General features: G+C 44.1%; 1 protein-coding gene across 1 annotated transcript; it reads left to right on the top strand.

The window, feature by feature from the left end:
- Positions 1 to 385: 385 nt before the first annotated feature.
- On the top strand, positions 386 to 8,383 carry LOC121054417. Its single transcript, XM_040523917.1, has 10 exons — positions 386 to 2,003; positions 2,081 to 2,307; positions 2,407 to 2,762; positions 2,840 to 2,963; positions 3,117 to 3,273; positions 3,604 to 3,794; positions 4,553 to 4,889; positions 7,466 to 7,692; positions 7,794 to 7,982; positions 8,060 to 8,383. The coding sequence occupies exons 1-10, from the start codon at positions 386 to 388 to the stop codon at positions 8,381 to 8,383; spliced, it is 3,750 nt and encodes a 1,249-aa protein (XP_040379851.1).
- The last annotated feature ends 10,923 nt before the right edge of the window (positions 8,384 to 19,306 follow it).

Genomic DNA, 19,306 nt, shown 5'->3' with positions numbered 1-19,306 from the left:
AGTAGGAAACCGGCGAGTTTCCGAACCTCGGTGAAAAATTGCTTGTCTCATTGCCTCTTGCTCATCATTTTTATATTTGTGCAATTTACATTCCTAGAGATATACTTGTGATCATTTCACCATAGGATTGCAAAACTAGACTTAGGAGGTGTTATTTACTTTCCTAGTGATACTATTGAGCCACTATCACCCTAGGATCGCAAAACTTAACTTAGTTGCTTATGTAGTCTTGCTCTCCATCAAACCTAGCATCTTAGGTTAGTTTTGTTTAGAGGTGATTTATTTTTAATCGCCTATTCACCCCCCTCTAGTCGACATCTTGATCCTACAAGTGGTATTAGAGCTTGGTCTCTCATGTTTAGGCTTTACCGCCTAGAGAGAAAAGATGTCGGAAGAGATTCACAATGTTGGTAGGGCTCCTATGTTTAATGGCACAAATTATTCCACTTGGAAAATTAAAATGTCTACTTACCTTAAGGCTATGAATGCTAGTATTTGGAAGGTTGTGGATGAAGGATGTGTCATGCCACTTGACTCCACGACACCCACTCAACTTGAGTTACGTAATGCAAGTTACAATGCTCAAGCCATGAATGCATTGTTCAATTCCTTGAGCCAAGAAGAGTTTGATAGGATAAGCAATCTTGAGACTGCTTATGAGATTTGGGTCAAGTTGAGTGAAATTCATGAGGGTACAAGTGAATACAAGGATGCCAAGCTTCACTTTCTCAAGGTCCAATATGAGACATTCACCATGTTACCTCATAAAAGTGTGAATGACATGTATGTAAGACTCAATGTCATTGTGAATGATCTCAAGGGGCTAGGAGCAGCTTACACCGATCTTGAAATTGCCCAAAAGATGCTTAGAGCCTTGCCGGAGAAGTATGAGACACTTGTCACCGTGCTCATCAACTCCGACATGTCAAGAATGACTCCCGCAAGCCTTTTAGGGAAGATCAACACTAATGACATGTACAAGTTGAAGAAGAAGGAGATGGAGGAAGCCTCACCATCAAAGAAGTGCATTGCTCTTCAAGCCGAAGTTGAAGACAAGGGCAAAAGCAAGGCAAATGAAGCTCATGATGACTTGGAAGGAGAAAACGCTCTTTTGGCTAGAAGATTCAATGACTTCTTGGGAAGAAGAAAAGAGAAGGGAAGAGGCTCCAACTCAAATAGAGGAAGAAATAGAAAACCAAACAAGACTCTTTCAAACTTGAGGTGCTTTGAGTGTGGTGAGAAGGGACACTTTGCTTCCAAGTGTCCTTCCAAGGATGAGGATGGAGACAAGTCATACAAGAAGAAGAGTGGAGGTTACAAGCTCATGAAGAAGCTCAAGAAGGAAGGAAGAAAAATTGAGGCATTCATTGGGCAATGGGATTCAAATGAGGAGAGTACAACCTCATCCGGGTCCGATGAAGAAGAAGTTGATGATGATGCAAGCTCCAAGAAAAGGAAGATGGCCATGGTTGCTATCAAGGAGGCTCCATCACTCTTCGCTCCTCTTTGTCTCATGGCAAAGAACTCGTCTAAGGTATCATCCTTTAGTCATAGTGAAAGTGATGATGATTGTGATGATGTTTTCTATGATGAGCTTATGAGTATGTTTGAGGAACTCCATGCTTATAGTGAAAAGGAGATAGTCAAGTTCAAGGCTCTAAAGAAGGATCATGCTTCTTTGAAAGTATTGTATGAGGAGCTAAAGACTTCACATGAGAAACTAACCATTTCTCATGAGAAGTTTAAGGAAGCTCATGACAATCTCCTTTCCACTACACAACATGGAGCACTTATTGATGTTGGCATATCTTGTGATTTGCTTGATGATAGTACTACTTGTCATATTGCTCATGTTGCATCATCTAGCATTTCCACCTCTTGTGATGATCTTATGGATGTGCCTAGCTCTAGCTCTAGCTCTAGTTCTTGTGTGTCCACTCATGATACCTCACTTGTCATTGAGAACAATGAGCTCAAAGAGCAAGTGGCCAAGCTCAATAAGAGTTTGGAAAGATGCTTTAAGGACAAGAACACTCTTGACAAAATTTTGACTGAACAACGGTGTATCCTTAACAAGTAGAACTTGGATTCATTCCAAAGAAGGGAAAGAAACTTTCTCACCATGTCACTCGCTTTGTCAAGAGCAATGGCAAGTATTGCACTAAGTGTCATGAGGTTAGGCATTTGGTGAACAATTGCTATGGTGACAAGCCTCCCAAGCCATATTTGTTTGACTCACACTATATGCTTAGGAAGACTTATGATGGTAGGATTGTTGCCAAATATGTTGGTTCCCTATACTTGGTGGTAAAAAGAATGCCATTTGGGTGCCTAAGTCTTTGATCTCTATCCTCCAAGGATCCAACAAAGTTTGGGTACATAAAAGAGTTTGATCTTCTTTTGTAGATGAACTACCGCACCGGTGGGAGCCATTGGGTGCTTGATAGGGGATGCACTCAACACATGACCGGTGATAGGGCTATGATCACCACATTTGAAGTGGGAGGAAAAGAAAAGAAGAAAGTGACTTTTAGAGACAATAGCAAAGGAAATGTAATTGGTTTAGGAAAAATTGCTATCTCAAATGACTTGTCTATCCAAAATGTCTCTCTTGTTGAATCTCTCAATTTTAATTTGCTCTCAGTTACTCAAATTTGTGATCTTGGCTTGTCATGTAACTTCTTTCCTCATGAGGTTGTTGTTTCAAGTCTTTATGACAAGTCTTGTGTCTTTAAGGGTTTAGATATGGAAATCTTTACTTGGTTGATTTCTCTTATAGTGAAGCAAGCTTGAAAACTTGTTTGATTGCAAAAACTTCATTGGGTTGGCTTTGGCATAGGAGACTAGCCCATGTTGGTATGAATCAATTGAGTAAACTTTCAAAACGTGATCTAGTTGTGGGCTTGAAAGATGTGAAGTTTGAGAAGGATAAGCTTTGTAGTGCTTGTCAAGCCGGCAAGCAAGTTACATGTTCTCATCATTCCAAAAGTATCATGTCCACATCTAGACCATTGGAGCTCTTACACATGAATTTGTTTGGCCCAACAACCTATAGGAGCATTGGTGAAAATAGTCATTGTCTTGTGGTTGTTGATGACTATTCTCGATATACTTAGGTATTCTTTTTGCATGATAAGTCCATTGTTGCCGACCTTTTCAAGAAATTTGCAAAAATGGCTCAAAATGAATTTAATTGCTCTCTTGTGAAAATTAGAAGTGACAATGGGTCCGAGTTTAAAAACACCAATATTGAGGACTATTGTGATGATCTTGGTATTAAGCACGAATTTTCCGCCACTTACTCACCTCAACAAAATGGTGTAGTTCAAAGAAAAAATCGTACATTAATTGAAATGGCAAGAACTATGCTCGATGAATATAGTGTTTCCGACTCCTTTTGGGTGGAAGCCATAAACACCGCTTGCCATGCAACAAATAGGCTTTATTAGTATCGTCTTTTGAAAAAGACTTCCTATGAGCTAATTGTTGGGAGAAAGCCAAATGTTGCCTATTTTCGTGTTTTTTGTTGCAAGTGTTATATTTATCGAAAGGGTGTTAGACTAACCAAATTTGAAAGTCAGTGTGATGAAGGTTTTCTTTTAGGATATGTCTCAAATAGCAAGGCATACCGGGTCTACAACAAAAGTAAAGATATAGTAGAAGAAACCGCCGATGTCCAATTTGATGAGACTAATGGCTCCCAAGAGGGGCACGACAATTTGGATGATGTAGATGATGAAGGCTTGATGAAAGCTATGAAGAACATGTTTATTGGTGATATCAAGCCTAATGAAGTGAAGACAAGCCATCCACCTTCAATCAAAATGAGCCATCTACTTTCGCTATGCCAAGTCAAGCTCATGATGAAGTGGAGGAGGAAAAGGCACAAGATCCACTCATGCCACCAAGAATACACACCTCTCTTTCCAAGGATCACCTAATTGATCAAGTTTTGGGTGATATTAGTAAGGGTGTTCAAACTCGATCTTGTGTTGCTTCTATTTGTGAACATTACTCGTTTGTCTCTTGTCTTGAGCCAAAACATGTACATAAAGCTCTTCGCGATTTGGATTGGATAAATGCCATGCAAGAAGAGCTCAACAACTTCACAAGAAACAAAGTGTGGACTTTGGTTGAAAGGCCTAAAGACCACAATGTCATTGGGACAAAGTGGGTCTTTATAAACAAACAAGATGAAAATGGGTTGGTGGTAAGAAACAAAGCAAGATTGGTGGCACAAGGCTTTACACAAGTTGAAGGTTTAGATTTTGGTGAAACCTTTGCCCCCGTAGCTAGACTTTGAAGCCATTCGCATTCTTCTTGCTTTTGCATCATGTTTTGATATAAAATTATTTCAAATGGATGTGAAAAGTGCATTTCTTAATGGTGAAATTGCCGAGCTTGTTTTTGTTGAACAACCTCCCAGTTTTGAAGATCCTAAAAATCCTAACCATGTTTATAAATTCTCAAAGGCTCTCTATGGACTAAAACAAGCTCCTAGAGCTTGGTAGGAGCTTGGTATGAAAGATTGAGAGACTTTCTTTTGTCAAAGGATTTTAAAATTGGAAAAGTTGACACCACCCTCTTCATAAAAATCATTGATGATGATTTCTTTGTATGTCAAATTTATGTTGATGATATCATATTCGGTTCTACTAATGAGGTGTATTGCAAGGAATTTGGTGATATGATGTCTAGGGAGTTTGAGATGTCCATGATTGGAGAGTTGAGCTTTTTTCTTGGACTTCAAATCAAGCAACTCAAGGAAGGGACGTTTGTGAGTCAAACCAAGTACATCAAGGATCTACTCAAGAGGTTTGGCTTGGAGGATGCAAAGCCAATCAAGACTCCCATGGCGACAAATGGACATCTCGACCTTGATGAGGGAGGTAAACCGGTAGACTTAAAGCTTTATCGTTCTATGATTGGTAGTTTGCTTTATCTTACCGCATCTAGGCCGGAAATCATGTTTAGTATTTGCATGTGTGCACGGTTTCAAGCCGCTCCTAAGGAGTGTCAGTTAGTGGTCGTGAAAAGAATTCTAAGATATTTAAAGCATTCCTCAACTATTGGCTTGTGGTACCCAAAAGGTACTAAGTTTAAGCTTGTTGGCTATTTCGACTCGGATTATGCCGGTTGCAAAGTGGATAGAAAGAGTACATCCGGTAGTTGCCAAATGCTTGGTAAATCTCTTGTGTCATGGTCATCCAAGAAACAAAACTCCGTAGCCCTCTCTACCGCCGAGGCGGAATATGTTTCAGCGGGTAGTTGTTGTACCCAATTGCTTTGGATGAAACAAACTTTGTTGGACTATGGCATATCCTTTACCAAAACCCCTCTCCTATATGACAATGATAGTGCCATAAAGATAGCCAATAATTCGGTCCAACATTCTAGAACCAAGCATATTGACATTCGCCACCACTTTCTAAGAGACCATGTTGCCAAGAGTGACATAGTCATTAGCCATATAAGAACCGAGGATCAACTAGCCGACATCTTTACTAAGCCTCTTGATGAAACTCGCTTTTGCAAATTGAGGAATGAGTTAAATGTCATAGATTTCTCTAATGTAGCTTGATTTTGTGCATCATGTTTATTTTCTTACTCTTTGTAAGTTCGCTCATTTGTGCTTCGATTTTATTGTTTTTTTGTCGTTCTTTCCCTCTTGGAGCATATCACATTAAGAGAGAGCTTTGCACTCTTGCATATGCCCCACCTTCTCTTTTATGTGAGAAAAATAACTAACTAGTGCTAGTAGTGCTTTCAAAATGACCAAGTCAACATAAGTCAAATCTTTTACAAAATAATTGAAATTTGAGAACTACCTCTTGGAAAATGTTTCAAAAGGTCTCCAATATATTTTCTTGCTCTTTGTAAGTTTGCTCATTTGTGCTTCGATTTTATTGTTTTTTTGTCGTTCTTTCCCTCTTGGAGCATATCACATTAAGAGAGAGCTTTGCACTCTTGCATATGCCCCACCTTCTCTTTTATGTGATAAAAATAACTAACTAGTGCTAGTAGTGCTTTCAAAATGACCAAGTCAACATAAGTCAAATCTTTTACAAAATAATTGAAATTTGAGAACTACCTCTTGGAAAATGTTTCAAAAGGTCTCCAATATATTTTCCAACCCTCTCTTTGCAAGAAAAACAATCTTTGATTGAAAATGCTTTTTTTACCCTTTCTTAAAGAAACTAGATTCTTAGTTTTGGCTAATATGTGGTTTCATCCTTATAATAGGATTGAGGAGGTTTTTGGGAAAAGTGCTAAAACAATGTTGGTAGAGAAGTCTATTTCAAATGTTTTTGGTATTCAAATCGATTTCAAAAACTATCTCCTTCAAAAGTTATTTGCAAATTGTTTTCGTCCAAAATCCCTCTATAGACCATAAACGGTCACCTCCTAGCACTTAAATGAGTTGTGTCGTAAACATCATGATTTTCAAAAATTATGGATGGATAGCAATATTTTAACTCATACATTCAAAAGAAATTGCTCCAAACATGTTTTATTTGTGGATTTTATTGTTTAGGGGCAGCCGAACTGTGCAAAGGCTGTGCACTATCGGCTGAGACCGGCGGTCAGACCGGCTCTCTAAGGACGGTCTAACCGACCAGGTGGGGCAGTCAGACCGGCCGGGTAGCGGCGGTCAGACCGGGCCGGTGGGCCCAGGGAGTTATAACTCTCTCTTCCCTGCCCGACCTCTCCTCTCCTTCTCTCACCCCCTCACTTCCCAAACCCGAAAATCCTCTCTCTCTCCCCTCTCAAACCCTAACCTCATTCTCCTCTCAAATCCCCTCGGTTTGACCGTAGATTTCTCTCCGGTTACACCGTACGTGATTCTCCTCCGCTTCCTCTCTCCGTTCCATGGATTACTTTCGTTTTTTTTAGTTTTTGATCCATGGCATGGAACCCTAGGTGAAGCACGAGGTGTTCTTCGATTTGCACAAATAGAGGGTAGTTCTTGGTGCAAATCCTCTCCATTCAACCGGTAAATCCCTCTCCCGTTTGAATTTAATCTCAATTTGGTCTATTTCAATCTCTAGGGTTAAGGGTAGTTCTTCCCTCTTTTCAACCTTCATGAAATAGGCCATACCCTTGTTATCTATGTTCCAAATTCTATATCCCTTGTTGTAGCAATTTTTTAGATTCAAATTCGTGGTTATTAAATATTTTGTGATTGCTTAAACTTGTTGGATCGGTCTGTAGCCACCGGCGATCTAACCGTGGGTTGGCGGCCGGTCTGACCAGCCTAATTCGGCAGTCTGACCGGCCCTCAGCCGACAGTCTGACCGGCCGGGCGATGACGGTCAGACCGACAGTCACCATGCGGTCTGACCGGACTCCGGCCTGTAGTCGGACCAACTTTCACAAGTTATAAGTGCAAATTTTCTCCACCTCAAATCTGGTTCTAGAATCCTTGCTAATATCATATCCTCGCTTTGTTGTGTCCTTTCTTCAGAGATGCCTCCTCGTACTCATCGGCAGCTTACTCAAGATCCTACCAGTGAGTCAGATGGAGAGTCTGATAATTGTAGTGCTGAGCAGTATCCTCAAAGTGACGAAGAGGCTGAAGAAAACGTTGAGGAAGGTAGTGAAGAGGAAAGTGAAGAGGATGGCAGCGGGAATGAAGAAAATAAGGTTGACGAGAGTGATGAGATAGAGATTGATCCCTCCATCCAATTTGTGGTAAACATAAGGAATCCGGCACAGTACACTATCTTAAGGATCATGATCAGTTCTTGAGGCCTAAAGACACTACAGATCCCAGATTCCACACTGCATTCCAGAAGACAGTGTATGAGCAGATTTATGTTGGAAAAGCTTTTGCAGATCACAAATGGATTTCTTGGAGAGATATCAATGAGACACCTGAATTTCAGAGCCTGCATGATCTCTTCAAGCTGGTGGGCATTGACCGCATTGTGACCCTCAAGCAGGATTACAATGAGGACTTGATCCGTCAGTTCTATGCCACAGTATGGGTAGCAGGAGATTATAGTGAGATGAAGTGGATGTCCAATACTCTTCCTTGTTCTCTATCTCTTGGAGGCAGTTCTGGAGCCTTCTCAATATCCGCTTTGACTTTGGAGATGATCTGCACGAGGAGCTCAATTTCAATCCTCTCTCCATGGACTATCTCTCTCAGTTCTATGAAGATGGAGTGCAGTACACACATGGGAAGGTTGCAGGTTTGAGTACCATTCCCAGTGTGGTCAACAGGATTGTGAGGGCTACCATCCTTCCTCGCCTTGGAAACAATGATGACATCAGAGGGGTGGCCTGGTATGTCATTGATGCTATTATTCAGGGCCGTCAGTTTGATGTTGTGACTCTCATGATGCAAGAAATTGCTATCTCCAAGAGCACATTTACTTAGGGAATATACTATGCACCCTATATCATGAGGTTGATTCAAGACAAGCTTGGGGCTACAGGGGGTAACTTGAAGCCTCACAAGCAATACAAGCCATGTCTTCAGCTGTCTACTCCTAGGGGTGCTAGAGTGAGGCAATTCACTCAAGGAGCAAGTTCAAGTCAAGCTCCGCCTCCTCCACCACCTCCACCACCTCCTCAAGAGTTTGCTCCTCATGACTTCTTCAATCCCTAATATGCATACTTTGGCATGCCTCCAAATGACTACTTCAACCTAGTGCTAGGGGCTCTCAGTACCCTTAGCGATAACTTTGTCCGCTTGCACACTGGACAAGAGGCTATGCATGAGGATGTGCGTGGTGTTAGAGCAGATGTTGGCTCTCTGAACTCTTCTATGGACAGGCTGCATTCTCAGGTTGGCACTCTTGACCGCCGCGTGCAGCTCTTAGAGAGTTCTCAAGCCTTTGTCTACCATCGTTGTCGTGATTCATCCCGTCCATCCACTTCGGCGCGCCCTCCTTCTTCTCCACCAGAGTGATGCTTTTTGGTCCTTGATGCCAAAAGGGGGAGAAAAATCTAGGCTTTCATCGTTGGTTCATGGGACTAGAAGTAGTGAGGCTAGCTACCTCTATCTATTAGGATAAGTGTTTGGGCTATATTATGTATGGGGTATGGGCTATTACTCTATCTTGTGTGTTCGTTTTCGTTTTGTCGAGCTTTTTGTCTAATTGGACCCATCGTGGTCTTGTAATAGCCTATGTCACCATGTTAGAACTCTTTGGATGGGCTTTATCTCTTTTGGTTAATTGGCTATTATTGTGAACTTGTGCTTTGATGGATGGTGGATGTGAGATTGATATATGTGTGACCATCTTTTGCTCTTGATATCTCTATTTGTTATTTGTGTTTATTGTACACTTGTTAAGGGGGAGCCTTATTGCAATATGTTCATATTTTCTATGTTTAATTTGTGGTGTTTGTCATCAATTACCAAAAAGGGGGAGATTGAAGCATCTAGGCCCCCGTTGTTAATTTTGGTAATTAATGGCAAGCGCTAATTGTGAACTAACCATTACACTTGAGATATGTGTTTCGGTTTAGATTCACTCACAAGTGCTCATGGATGATTATTGACGTATTAAATTAGATGGCACAAAGCAAATTGGAAGGAGTTGGTAATTCTAGCGTTTTAATTTTAAATTGATCGAGGTGAAGGGGCGATCAAATTTTTCCTAGTTCATCTTTAGCTTTGTCGTACTATTAAGAGGGGTAATGACATAGCAAAGAGATGAATCTAATTGCCACATTAGGTCATTTGCATAAACACTTGAAACATATTTTCTTTCTCGCAAAACTCACAGGAGTCGGCCAGACCAAGGTCGGTCAGACCGACAGTCGTAGGGCGGTCTGACCGCCGGCCACAGTCCGGTCTGACCGGCCATATTATGGCGGCCTAACCGGCCTGTTTAGCCGGTCTGACCGCAGGCTGCTGGCGGTCTGACCGCCCCCCCCACCCCCGCGGAGGCCGATTTTTGGCCCCTTGGGGTGGCCGATACAGAGCCGACGGAGCCGCAGTCGGTCAGACCGAGCTGATGGCTGTCTGACCGGCTGCTCAACGCCAGTCTGACCGATCGGGCCCCTGACATCACCTGTCAGAGCTCCAACGGCTAGTTTTCTAGCCGTAGCACACTAGCACAATCTGACCGGCTGTCACGCCCGGAGTTTCATCCCAAGCCTAAATCGTAAAAAGAAATTCGTAAATAACAATTGGCTTAATTAACTCAGGAAAAATCCCTCTAAAAGGAATTAATTCAATTAAATCGAGGCTCGCAAATCGACTAACAGGATTTAAATTTAAATTGCAGAAGTATAAAATTTGGCCAAACAAATTAATTTAAAATTCGGCAAAAGTGGGGTTTTCCTTTTTCCCTCCTTTTTCCTTTCTTTTTCCCTTCCTTCTCAAATTGGGCCGAAGTCCAATTTTCCTCCCTTCCTTTTCTTTTTCCTTTTTCTTTTTCCTCTCCTCCTTCCCGGGCCGGCCCAACCGAGCCGGCCCACCTTTCCCCGCCCGGCCGGCCCAGCCGAGCCGGCCTTCCGCTCCGGCCTCCTCCGCCCGCGCGCGCCTCCGCCTGGGCCGCCGCCCGGCCCAGCTCGCCAGCTCGCCCGCTCGCTCGCCCGCGCTCGCGGCGAAGTCCGTCTCGCCTCCCTCCTCCCCTCACGCCACTGACAGGTGGGGCCCACCTGTCAGCGACCAGGTTTCGCCAGCGCCCCGCCTCCGCGCCGCGCCGCGCCGGCCGAGTCCGCCGCCGCCTCGAGTCCTCCGCTCGCGCCGCCACCGCAACCACCGCCGCAACCGCCGCCGAGTTCGCCGCGTCGTCGACTCGGTCTCCACCGGCCGCTCCGCCCTAGCCGGCGCCACCACCTATAAAATCCTCGCGCCGCCGCCCCGCCGCCACTTTCCCCTCTCCGCCCGAAGCTCCCCTCCGTCGCCGTCAGCCGCCGATTTCCCCGTCGGCCGTTGGACGTCGCCGCCCACCCGCGTCACCACCTCCGCCTCGGCTTCGCCGACCTTCCGCCGGCCCTCGTCGCCACCGGTGGTCGCCGAGCGTCGTCGCCGCCCCTTCGTCCCTCCCGCCGCCGTGCCCGTCGTCTCGACGCCGTCGGCCGATCTCGTCGCCGCGCGTCGTCAGCCGCCGCGCGTCTGCGTCATCACCGCCGCCTCGCCCTCGCCGACGCGTCGCCTTCTTTGTCGCCGCCGGTGAGCGTTTCCCCTCTCCCTCTCCCGTTTCCTCCATCATCGCCTCCGAGCTCACCCCCGCGCCGTCGTCGTCGGACTCCGCCGGTCGCCGGCGGCCCCTGCCAGACCGTCACCCAGCTCCGCCGTTGTCACGCTGTCCTCGCGCCACCCGCGCCTTCCCGCATGGCCACTTCCCACGCCCGCCCGCCGTCGCCGTGCCGCTGTGCCGTCGTCGCCGTGCGCCGCGCTCGGTCGCGCGCCACGCGCTGTCGTCAGACGCCGATCGTCGTTGTCGCGCCGTCGTCGTCGTCGCGCCGTCGTCGCCGTCGCCGCCCGCTTGTCGCCGCCCGACGTCATCGCCGACGCCGTCGTTGCTGCGCCGTCGCCGCCTCCCCGGCTGAACGCCGCATCCCATCCCCCTCTCCCTCGCGACACCGTCGCTGAGCTCCTCCGCCCGCTGCGCTGCTGGCTAACTCACCGCCGCGCCGCCCCGATCCCTCTCCCTCTCGGCCGTGTCTCCACGCCGTCGTTCCCCACATCGTCGCAATCGTCATCTTTGCGTCGCCGTCGCCCCTCCGCCCACCACCACCTTCATCTCCGCCCTTCGTCACCATCGTCGCACGGTCGCCAAGCCCCGCTGCCGGCGTCCATCACTGTCTTTCCCTCCCGCCGCTCGTCGCCGCTCTGAGCCGCGCCACCCCGCCGCGGTCTCCGCCTCCTCCACGCCGACTCATCGTCGCCGTTCTCGTCACCACCTTCGCCATCGCCACCTTCACAGTCGCCGCCACCCCTCCGCTCGCCGTGACCCCTGCCTCGCCGTGCGCCGCCGCCGCCGCGTCGCCCGCCGCTCCCGCCGGTCGCCGCCGTCCACCCGAGCCCGCGCGCTCCCCTCCTCTCTGTTCCCCTCTCGCTGACGAGTGGGCCCCACCCGTCAGTCGCCACCCCGCCAGCCGCCTCCTCTCTCTCCTCCCCGGGCCCGCGTGTCAGCCGCCCACTTCCCCTCTCTCCCACTGACAGGTGGTCCCCACCTGTCAGCCGTCAGCCTCCTCTCTCCTCGCTGACGTCAGCAGCCCCATTAATTGCGCAATAATTGATTTATGACTTTTCTGTTTAGCTAAAAAACCCAGAAAACTTCTAAAATTCATAAGTAATTCAGCTAGTCTCCGTTTAGGTCCATTCAAGTTTCATTAAATTCATAAAATTGTCAAGAATCCATTAAAAATAGTTTCTTTCTCTGTTTCAGTAGTTTTATAGTCTGTTTTGTTTGTTTTGCCTTGTTTGTCGTAGGTTTTGACCCCGTCGCAGCGCCGTTCATTCTCGAAGTCGTCGCCGAAGTTCCTCGTGGGTCTAAGCAAGGCAAGTGGCACCCTTCTTTGATCATGTTGAACCTATGATTATAAAATCCCCGCTTTTACATTCAAACATGCATTGTTTTATGCAAATCTATTTATTGTATTTATCTATTGGGCAATTACCTTTATACCCGTTGATCCCTTTATTATTATTGTCACCCCAGGGTTAATTTGACTAGAATTAGGGTTAGTCAATGCTTAGCCATGCTTAGTTCAACTAGCTCACCAATTCTTGTTTAATTACTGTTACATTTTGATAGACCTTTAAGGGTTGTAATCATTATTAATTTCCCGATATGGATTAATACAACTAAAATATTGCTTATGGTGGGCTGTGGGTGCATGGTTTTGAGAGTCGCACCCATGGCAATTAAGGACCGGTTCTCAGGAAACCCTGAAGGTCTTACACGTACTAACCACAAGCCAGAATGGGCAACGGTGAGACTCGTAATCTAGCTTGTCCCTATTCGACGTACCCAGGCAAGGGTAGGCGTGATGGAGTATGGACGGGCAATCGTGGTGTAACGAAAGCCTCTGCTGCTTCCGGATCTACCAAGGCACAAGAGGGGACTGCCCGACTTGGTGTAAAGGAGGGGGTGAAACCTGAAGTGTGGTGCAATTGTCTAGGGAGGGTTAGGTGAAAGGTCTTATCATGGTTTCCGTATTGAGGTATCGTGGTGATACGTTGGGGCATGGTAACATGCTTGGCAGCCATGTCTTGTGGGTAAAGTTGCACACCTCTGCAGAGTAAAACTATTTGAATAGCCGTGCCCGCGGTTATTGGGCGAACTGACAGACTCACTGGGATTAGTTGAACCTCTTTAATAATTTTATTAATCTTGGAACTGGTTTGACCCTGCGCAATGTGGTGTAACGTTGGCAGTGGTTTGGGTCTGTCGCAACGTGGTTTAACGTTGGGCAGAGGGTTGACCCTGTCGCTACGTGGTGTAACGTCCGACAGTGGTTTGGGCCTGTTGCAACGTGGTGTAACGTTGGACAGTGGATGATTATTTTAAATGTTTACTTTACTTTTAGTTCAGTCTATTTTATTTACTGTTTTGCTAAATTACTGCAGCTTTTGTGCAAGTTAACCTTAGCCTATCCTTGATACCCTGTTGCATTCACTATTCTTCCCCTCTTGGGTGTTACTCGTTGAGTACGGTGGTTTGTACTCAGCCTTGCTTACTTTTTCCCCCACCAGAGCAAGTGCCAGAGCCTGTGTCAGAAGAAGGTTGTTCCGAAGGTTGAAGTAAGGTTCAGTCCGCCGTCGAGAGTGCCTGTGGTGTGGAGCCGTCATCGCCAGCTAAAGCTGAAGATTAGATGGTCTAGTCTTGTTTTCCTCTTTCCGCTGCATTTTGATAGATAATTGTTTTTATTTGTTTTTAAGTCGTGGAACTGTGTATTGATTTGTCATAGTGTGTACTCGGGCTGATGCCTGGACCGAGATTTAATACATGCTATTGTTCAGAAATTTGGTGTAAATTTCTGGGCGTGACACCGGCCACATACCTCCGGTCGGACGGGCGGCACAGAATTGGGGCATTTCGACCCCAACGGCTAGATTTTGTTGGTGGGGGTATAAATACCCCCCACCAGCAGCAAGGAAGCTCTCTTGGCTGCCATTTCAATTGCTCATATCCTTTGCATCTCTCACACACTCATTTGAGCTTAGGGTTCATCCATTTAGTGTGTTTGAGGGAGTTCTAGCCAAGAATCAAGTGCATTGCTTCATTGTAGAGCTAGTGTGGCACTTGATCATCTCCACGCCGGGTCATCGCTTGTTACTCTTTGAGGTTGCCGCCTCGTAGACGGATTGTGGAGGAGTTGCCCGGTGATCTCTCCAAGAAGTTGTGGAAAAGACCCGGCGCCGGCTTGTGAGTGGCTCAGTGTTCGCCATCTCCGGAGTGGTGGAAGAACAACCCTAGTGACGAGGCTTAGGTAGTTCTCTCCTTGGGCCGGCTCCCACTTTGCCCACCCCTTGACGAAGGGGGAGTGCGGTGGCTTTGTGGTTGAGCGGTGGAGTTGGGCTCGTCTTAACGGGGAGTAGGAAACCGATGAGTTTCCGAACCTCAGTGGAAAATTGCTTGTCTCATTGCCTCTTGCTCATCACTTTTATATTTGTACAATTTACATTCCTAGAGATATACTTGTGATCATTTCACCCTAGGATTGCAAACAAGACTTATGAGGTGTTATTTACTTTCCTAGTGATACTATTGGGCCACTATCACCCTAGGATCGCAAAACTTAACTTAGTTGCTTGTGTAGTCTTGCTCTCCATCAAACCTAGCATCTTAGGTTAGTTTTGTTTAGAGGTGATTTATTTTTAATCGCCTAGTCACCCCCCTCTAGTCGACATCTTGATCCTACACCTTCTCTTGTCACCGCCATTGGTCCAACTGCCGTGGTGCCCACACTCTGACCGCTGGTGTAACCATCGAGCCTAAGAAAACACAAATTGTATAACTTGTAGATTGATCTTTACTACTCCAATTCATGTTTACAAAGTGTAACAACAACACTCATCTCACAAAATTCGACTAAACCTAAAAGCCTAACTTTTATATAAACTCTACTCTTACGAAATCGATACCGAGAGGACTCAACCCATCTTCTATTTATACCCTTAGGTAGGCAGCCTAAAGCCATGAACTCAACTTGTACAATGAGTCCTAATCCACCGTAAAACCTTCCCATACATGAAACAAACTTATCCTATTACAACGAAAACTCCAACCTTCTAAACTTTGGATTCCTTCTAGATTTGACTTCTCATCTCATATACACACAATATCCAATGTCGCATGAAATCTCCACCAACCATATACATTGATTTTAGCATAAGCACTCCGCATGATATCTTGATTGTCCATCCGTCATCTTCTCCCAAGTTGACACCCAGTCCATCACCGGTGACACTCTCCCGATGCATCAAGACGCACTTACACATAAATCAAACAAGAAATCATATCCGAGCACAAGTTATTTCCCAACTTGACTCAACATTACCACAAAACTGCATTAAACACTCATAGAAATCATCTAGGAGTCATAATAACGAGTATCCAAGTAAACAACCCAAAGCCGAAACCAACTCAAACTCTGCCGGTCAGACCGTTAGGCCGGATTGTCTAACCGCAGCATACACGCCGGTTGGACCAGCCCAGCCTAGCCGGTCTGGTTTGACCAGACCAAACCAGTAAGCAACACTCGGCCAATAATCTCCATATATCTAGACCAATTATCTCACATACTTATTGTTCATCACAAATTAATAATCAAAACACGCTTTGATTTCACATAATTCACGTATAAAGGCAACTGTCAATAATCTGTCCAACCATTCAAAGAAACACCTAAACTGAAACTCAAGGTACGTACCAGGATATGCTGATACAAGAGACAAGAAAAAAAATGTGTTTAGATGAAATCAAGTACCAGGAAAATGCCGGGACAAGACTACTGGGCTATTTGGATACATGAACTTTTTTATACTTTTTTAAGTTCTTGTCACATCAAAAGTTTGGACGTTAATTAGGAGTATTAAATATAGACCGATAACAAAACTAATTGCATAAATAAAGACTATTTTATTAGACAAATTTTTTAAGCCTAATTAATCCACGATTATCAAATATTTACTATAACATCACATTCGCTAATCATAGACTAATTAGGCTCAATAGATTCGTCTCATGAAATAGCTCAGAGTATGTGGTGAGTTTTATTAATAGTTTATATTTAATATTTCTAATTAGTATCTAAACATTCGATGTGATAAGACTTAAAAAAAATAGGAGGAATTCAAACACCCCCTTGTATATAAGAGGAGAAAAATATGATCAATGAAATTCAAGTTATATATGGATTCCATGCATGTCTGCATGCATCACCCTGCGGCAACTACTAGCAAGTTGGAGTACTACGTAGGAACAACAGGGTCGTGAAAAATCTTCCGTGTGACTGCTATTCTCATCTCTATCAGTAGTATTCACCAAATGTCATCTTCGTACTGAATTCAGTCACGCTCAATTTGGGTCGATCTGTCAAGTAGATATATATCAACATCCGTACTACTAATAGTCTCATAGATAATTGACTTGGTCTTTTATATCCGGATCCATTTGCCGACGCAAGAACAAATTAAGCCATGTGCACATCAGCAGATGCTAGCGCATCGATCACCTTATCCCATTCGGCTACTCCAATTCCGGATCCAGCGACTTGTTTAGTCCCGTATTCCATCGAATGTTTAGACGTTAATTAGGAGTATTAAATATAGACTGATAACAAAACTAATTACATAAATAAAGGCTATTTCATTAGATAAATTTTTAAAACTTCATTAATCCACGATTAGCAAATATTTACTGTAGCATCACATTCTCTAATCATGGACTAATTAGGCTCAATAGATTCGTCTCGTGAAATAGTATTATGGATGGGTTTTATAATTAGTCTATATTTAATAATTCTAATTAATATCCAAACATTCGATGTGACATGGACTTAAAAAAAAGTTAGGAGAAACAAACATAGTCATATATGAGTGGATGCTTTCACGTCTAATTAACAACGGTTGTGACTCCCGATAGGAATTGCTAGCTTGGCCTTCCACGCTACCGCGATAAGAGGACAAAAATCTAATTCGCGAGCGCGCGCCAAGCAATAACTATGGAACCACATGTTCAATCTCCATGTACTATATACACTTCATCCATTTTATATTATAAAATGTGATAATCTTTTAGTTAAACTTCTCAAAGTTTGACCTCATTTATAAGAAAATATAGCAACACATATAACACTAAATTAGTTTCATTAGAAAGAACATGTTATATTTAGAGTATATTTGTTTTATGTGGAAAATTTTGCTACTTTTTTTCATAAGTTTGGTCAAACTTTTAAAAAAACTTGACTTCGAAAAAATAAGTCAAAACATCTTATAATATCAAACAAAAATTGAAGTATTTTTTATACTGCAAATAGTTTTAAATAAATTTCCTATTCTTGATGACTCCTAGAAAACATTGTATGATTATATAATATTTGAGTAGAAAATCGATTGATAAAATTCTTGTGTACAACAAATAATATTTTAAACTTAAACTAGAGAGTATAATATATCGAACCACTAAGCAGAAACTTTCGTTTGGAGACCATAAAACTAAATTTAAATGGACATTCAAATTCGAATTCTTTTCAGAGGGCGCTATTTTTTACGTGGATGAAATAAATTGAACTAAACCAACAACTATGAAAAAATCGCACTAGTGGCAACATTTTCTGAAACGTCGCACTTTCAACCAGTTGCATATACATTTGAACTATAATTAAGTCAAAACAGAAGGTACGAAAATCGCTCAAATGATTTAGCTTCCATATTTGTATTAGTACATTTCTGGTGAGTCATTTATTTTTTAAAATAGAAAATATCTATTTTGAGAAACGACTCAATGTTTTACCATTGACGAGTAATCATTTTATGAATTACCATTGACAACGACGAACATGAGTTTCATCTTTTTGCTATTACCGTAAGTTGACATCCATTAACTCTATATAAAAAGTTCATTTTACCCTTAGAATATCTAAAGTATTCGCTAAACTGATACTGCACATATATCATCTCCGTCCTAAAATATAAAAGATATTGACAATATTTTTTTTAAGAACAGGGACAGTAATTGGTATAACATACCTTTTGTAGAGAGTTAACATATGCCAACCGGTGACAATGGAAGAAGAAAAAAAAAAGAAAAGGACTGCGAAAATGGTATTAATTCCGTACCACACTCACGTTGATCGACGGTAACTGATAGCCAACCAGGTAGCAATAACAAAACATAGGTTTTTCTCTCTCTATTTTTTTTTTCATATGAACATTAATTAAGAAAAATAAAAGTATACTATATCCATCGGTGATATAAATAAATAAAGAAAGAAAAAGCGTCACCCTGTTTCTTCAACCTACCAAATTTATTGACGTGGCGGCGAAACCATGTACCCCGCTGATGGTATTCATGCAAATCCTTATCCCCTCTCTGCTCATATATATGATTGCCCAACCTCCATGGCTCCAGCCCAAGCACAGCAGCCGAGCACACGGTCTCCATCGCAAACCATCCAAGAATTGGATCGAGGAGGTGATCCGCCATGGAGGGGAAGAGCAGCAAGCCGCCGGCGGAGATGACTTCACCCGCCCACGACGCCCTCCCGGCGTCGTCGGCGAGCAAGAACCAGGCAGCGGCCTCCACCGTGTCGGGCGGCGGCGGCGACGGCAAGAGATCATCGGGCTCCGGCGCCGGCGGCGAGGGGCTGCCCGGGTGGAAGCTGGACTGCCTCTGCAGGGAGTCCGGCATGACGTCGGCGGTGCTCAGCGGGGGGTTCCCTTGCTTCTGAAGCCCTTGCGGCCGTACAAGTTAGCTTAATTAATTCTGTTTAGAACGCCGGAGTTTTTCTCGAGTCACACGAGAATTCGAGCTGTTTTTTTTTGTTTTTCTAGATAAAGTTTTAGTCTCTCTTCTACTGATCTTTGGCATAAAAATTTAGATATCTTTGTGGGGCTCCAATAGCTTTAGAGAGAGCGGGGACTCGAGCCCCTATCGTCTCCGTGTTAAATCTATCCCTGGCTGTATTTTACTGCATGTGTTCCCTAGTAGTTTGGTTGTGTTTCTTGTGGAATTGTGGATCCATATATATATTTGTATATATATACATGCATCAGTACTCTATATACTCCTCGCAGCATGCAAAGTTTGTTTCTTTCATTTTTCTTAAGGATGTATCCGATCATGTTGATCAAGTTCTATTGATCTTGTACTTCAAATCTGTGCCG

This window comes from Oryza brachyantha, chromosome 5 (genome assembly GCF_000231095.2).
Source record: "Oryza brachyantha chromosome 5, ObraRS2, whole genome shotgun sequence".
NCBI lineage: Eukaryota > Viridiplantae > Streptophyta > Magnoliopsida > Poales > Poaceae > Oryza > Oryza brachyantha.
This window is presented reverse-complemented; position numbering and strand designations above follow the sequence as displayed.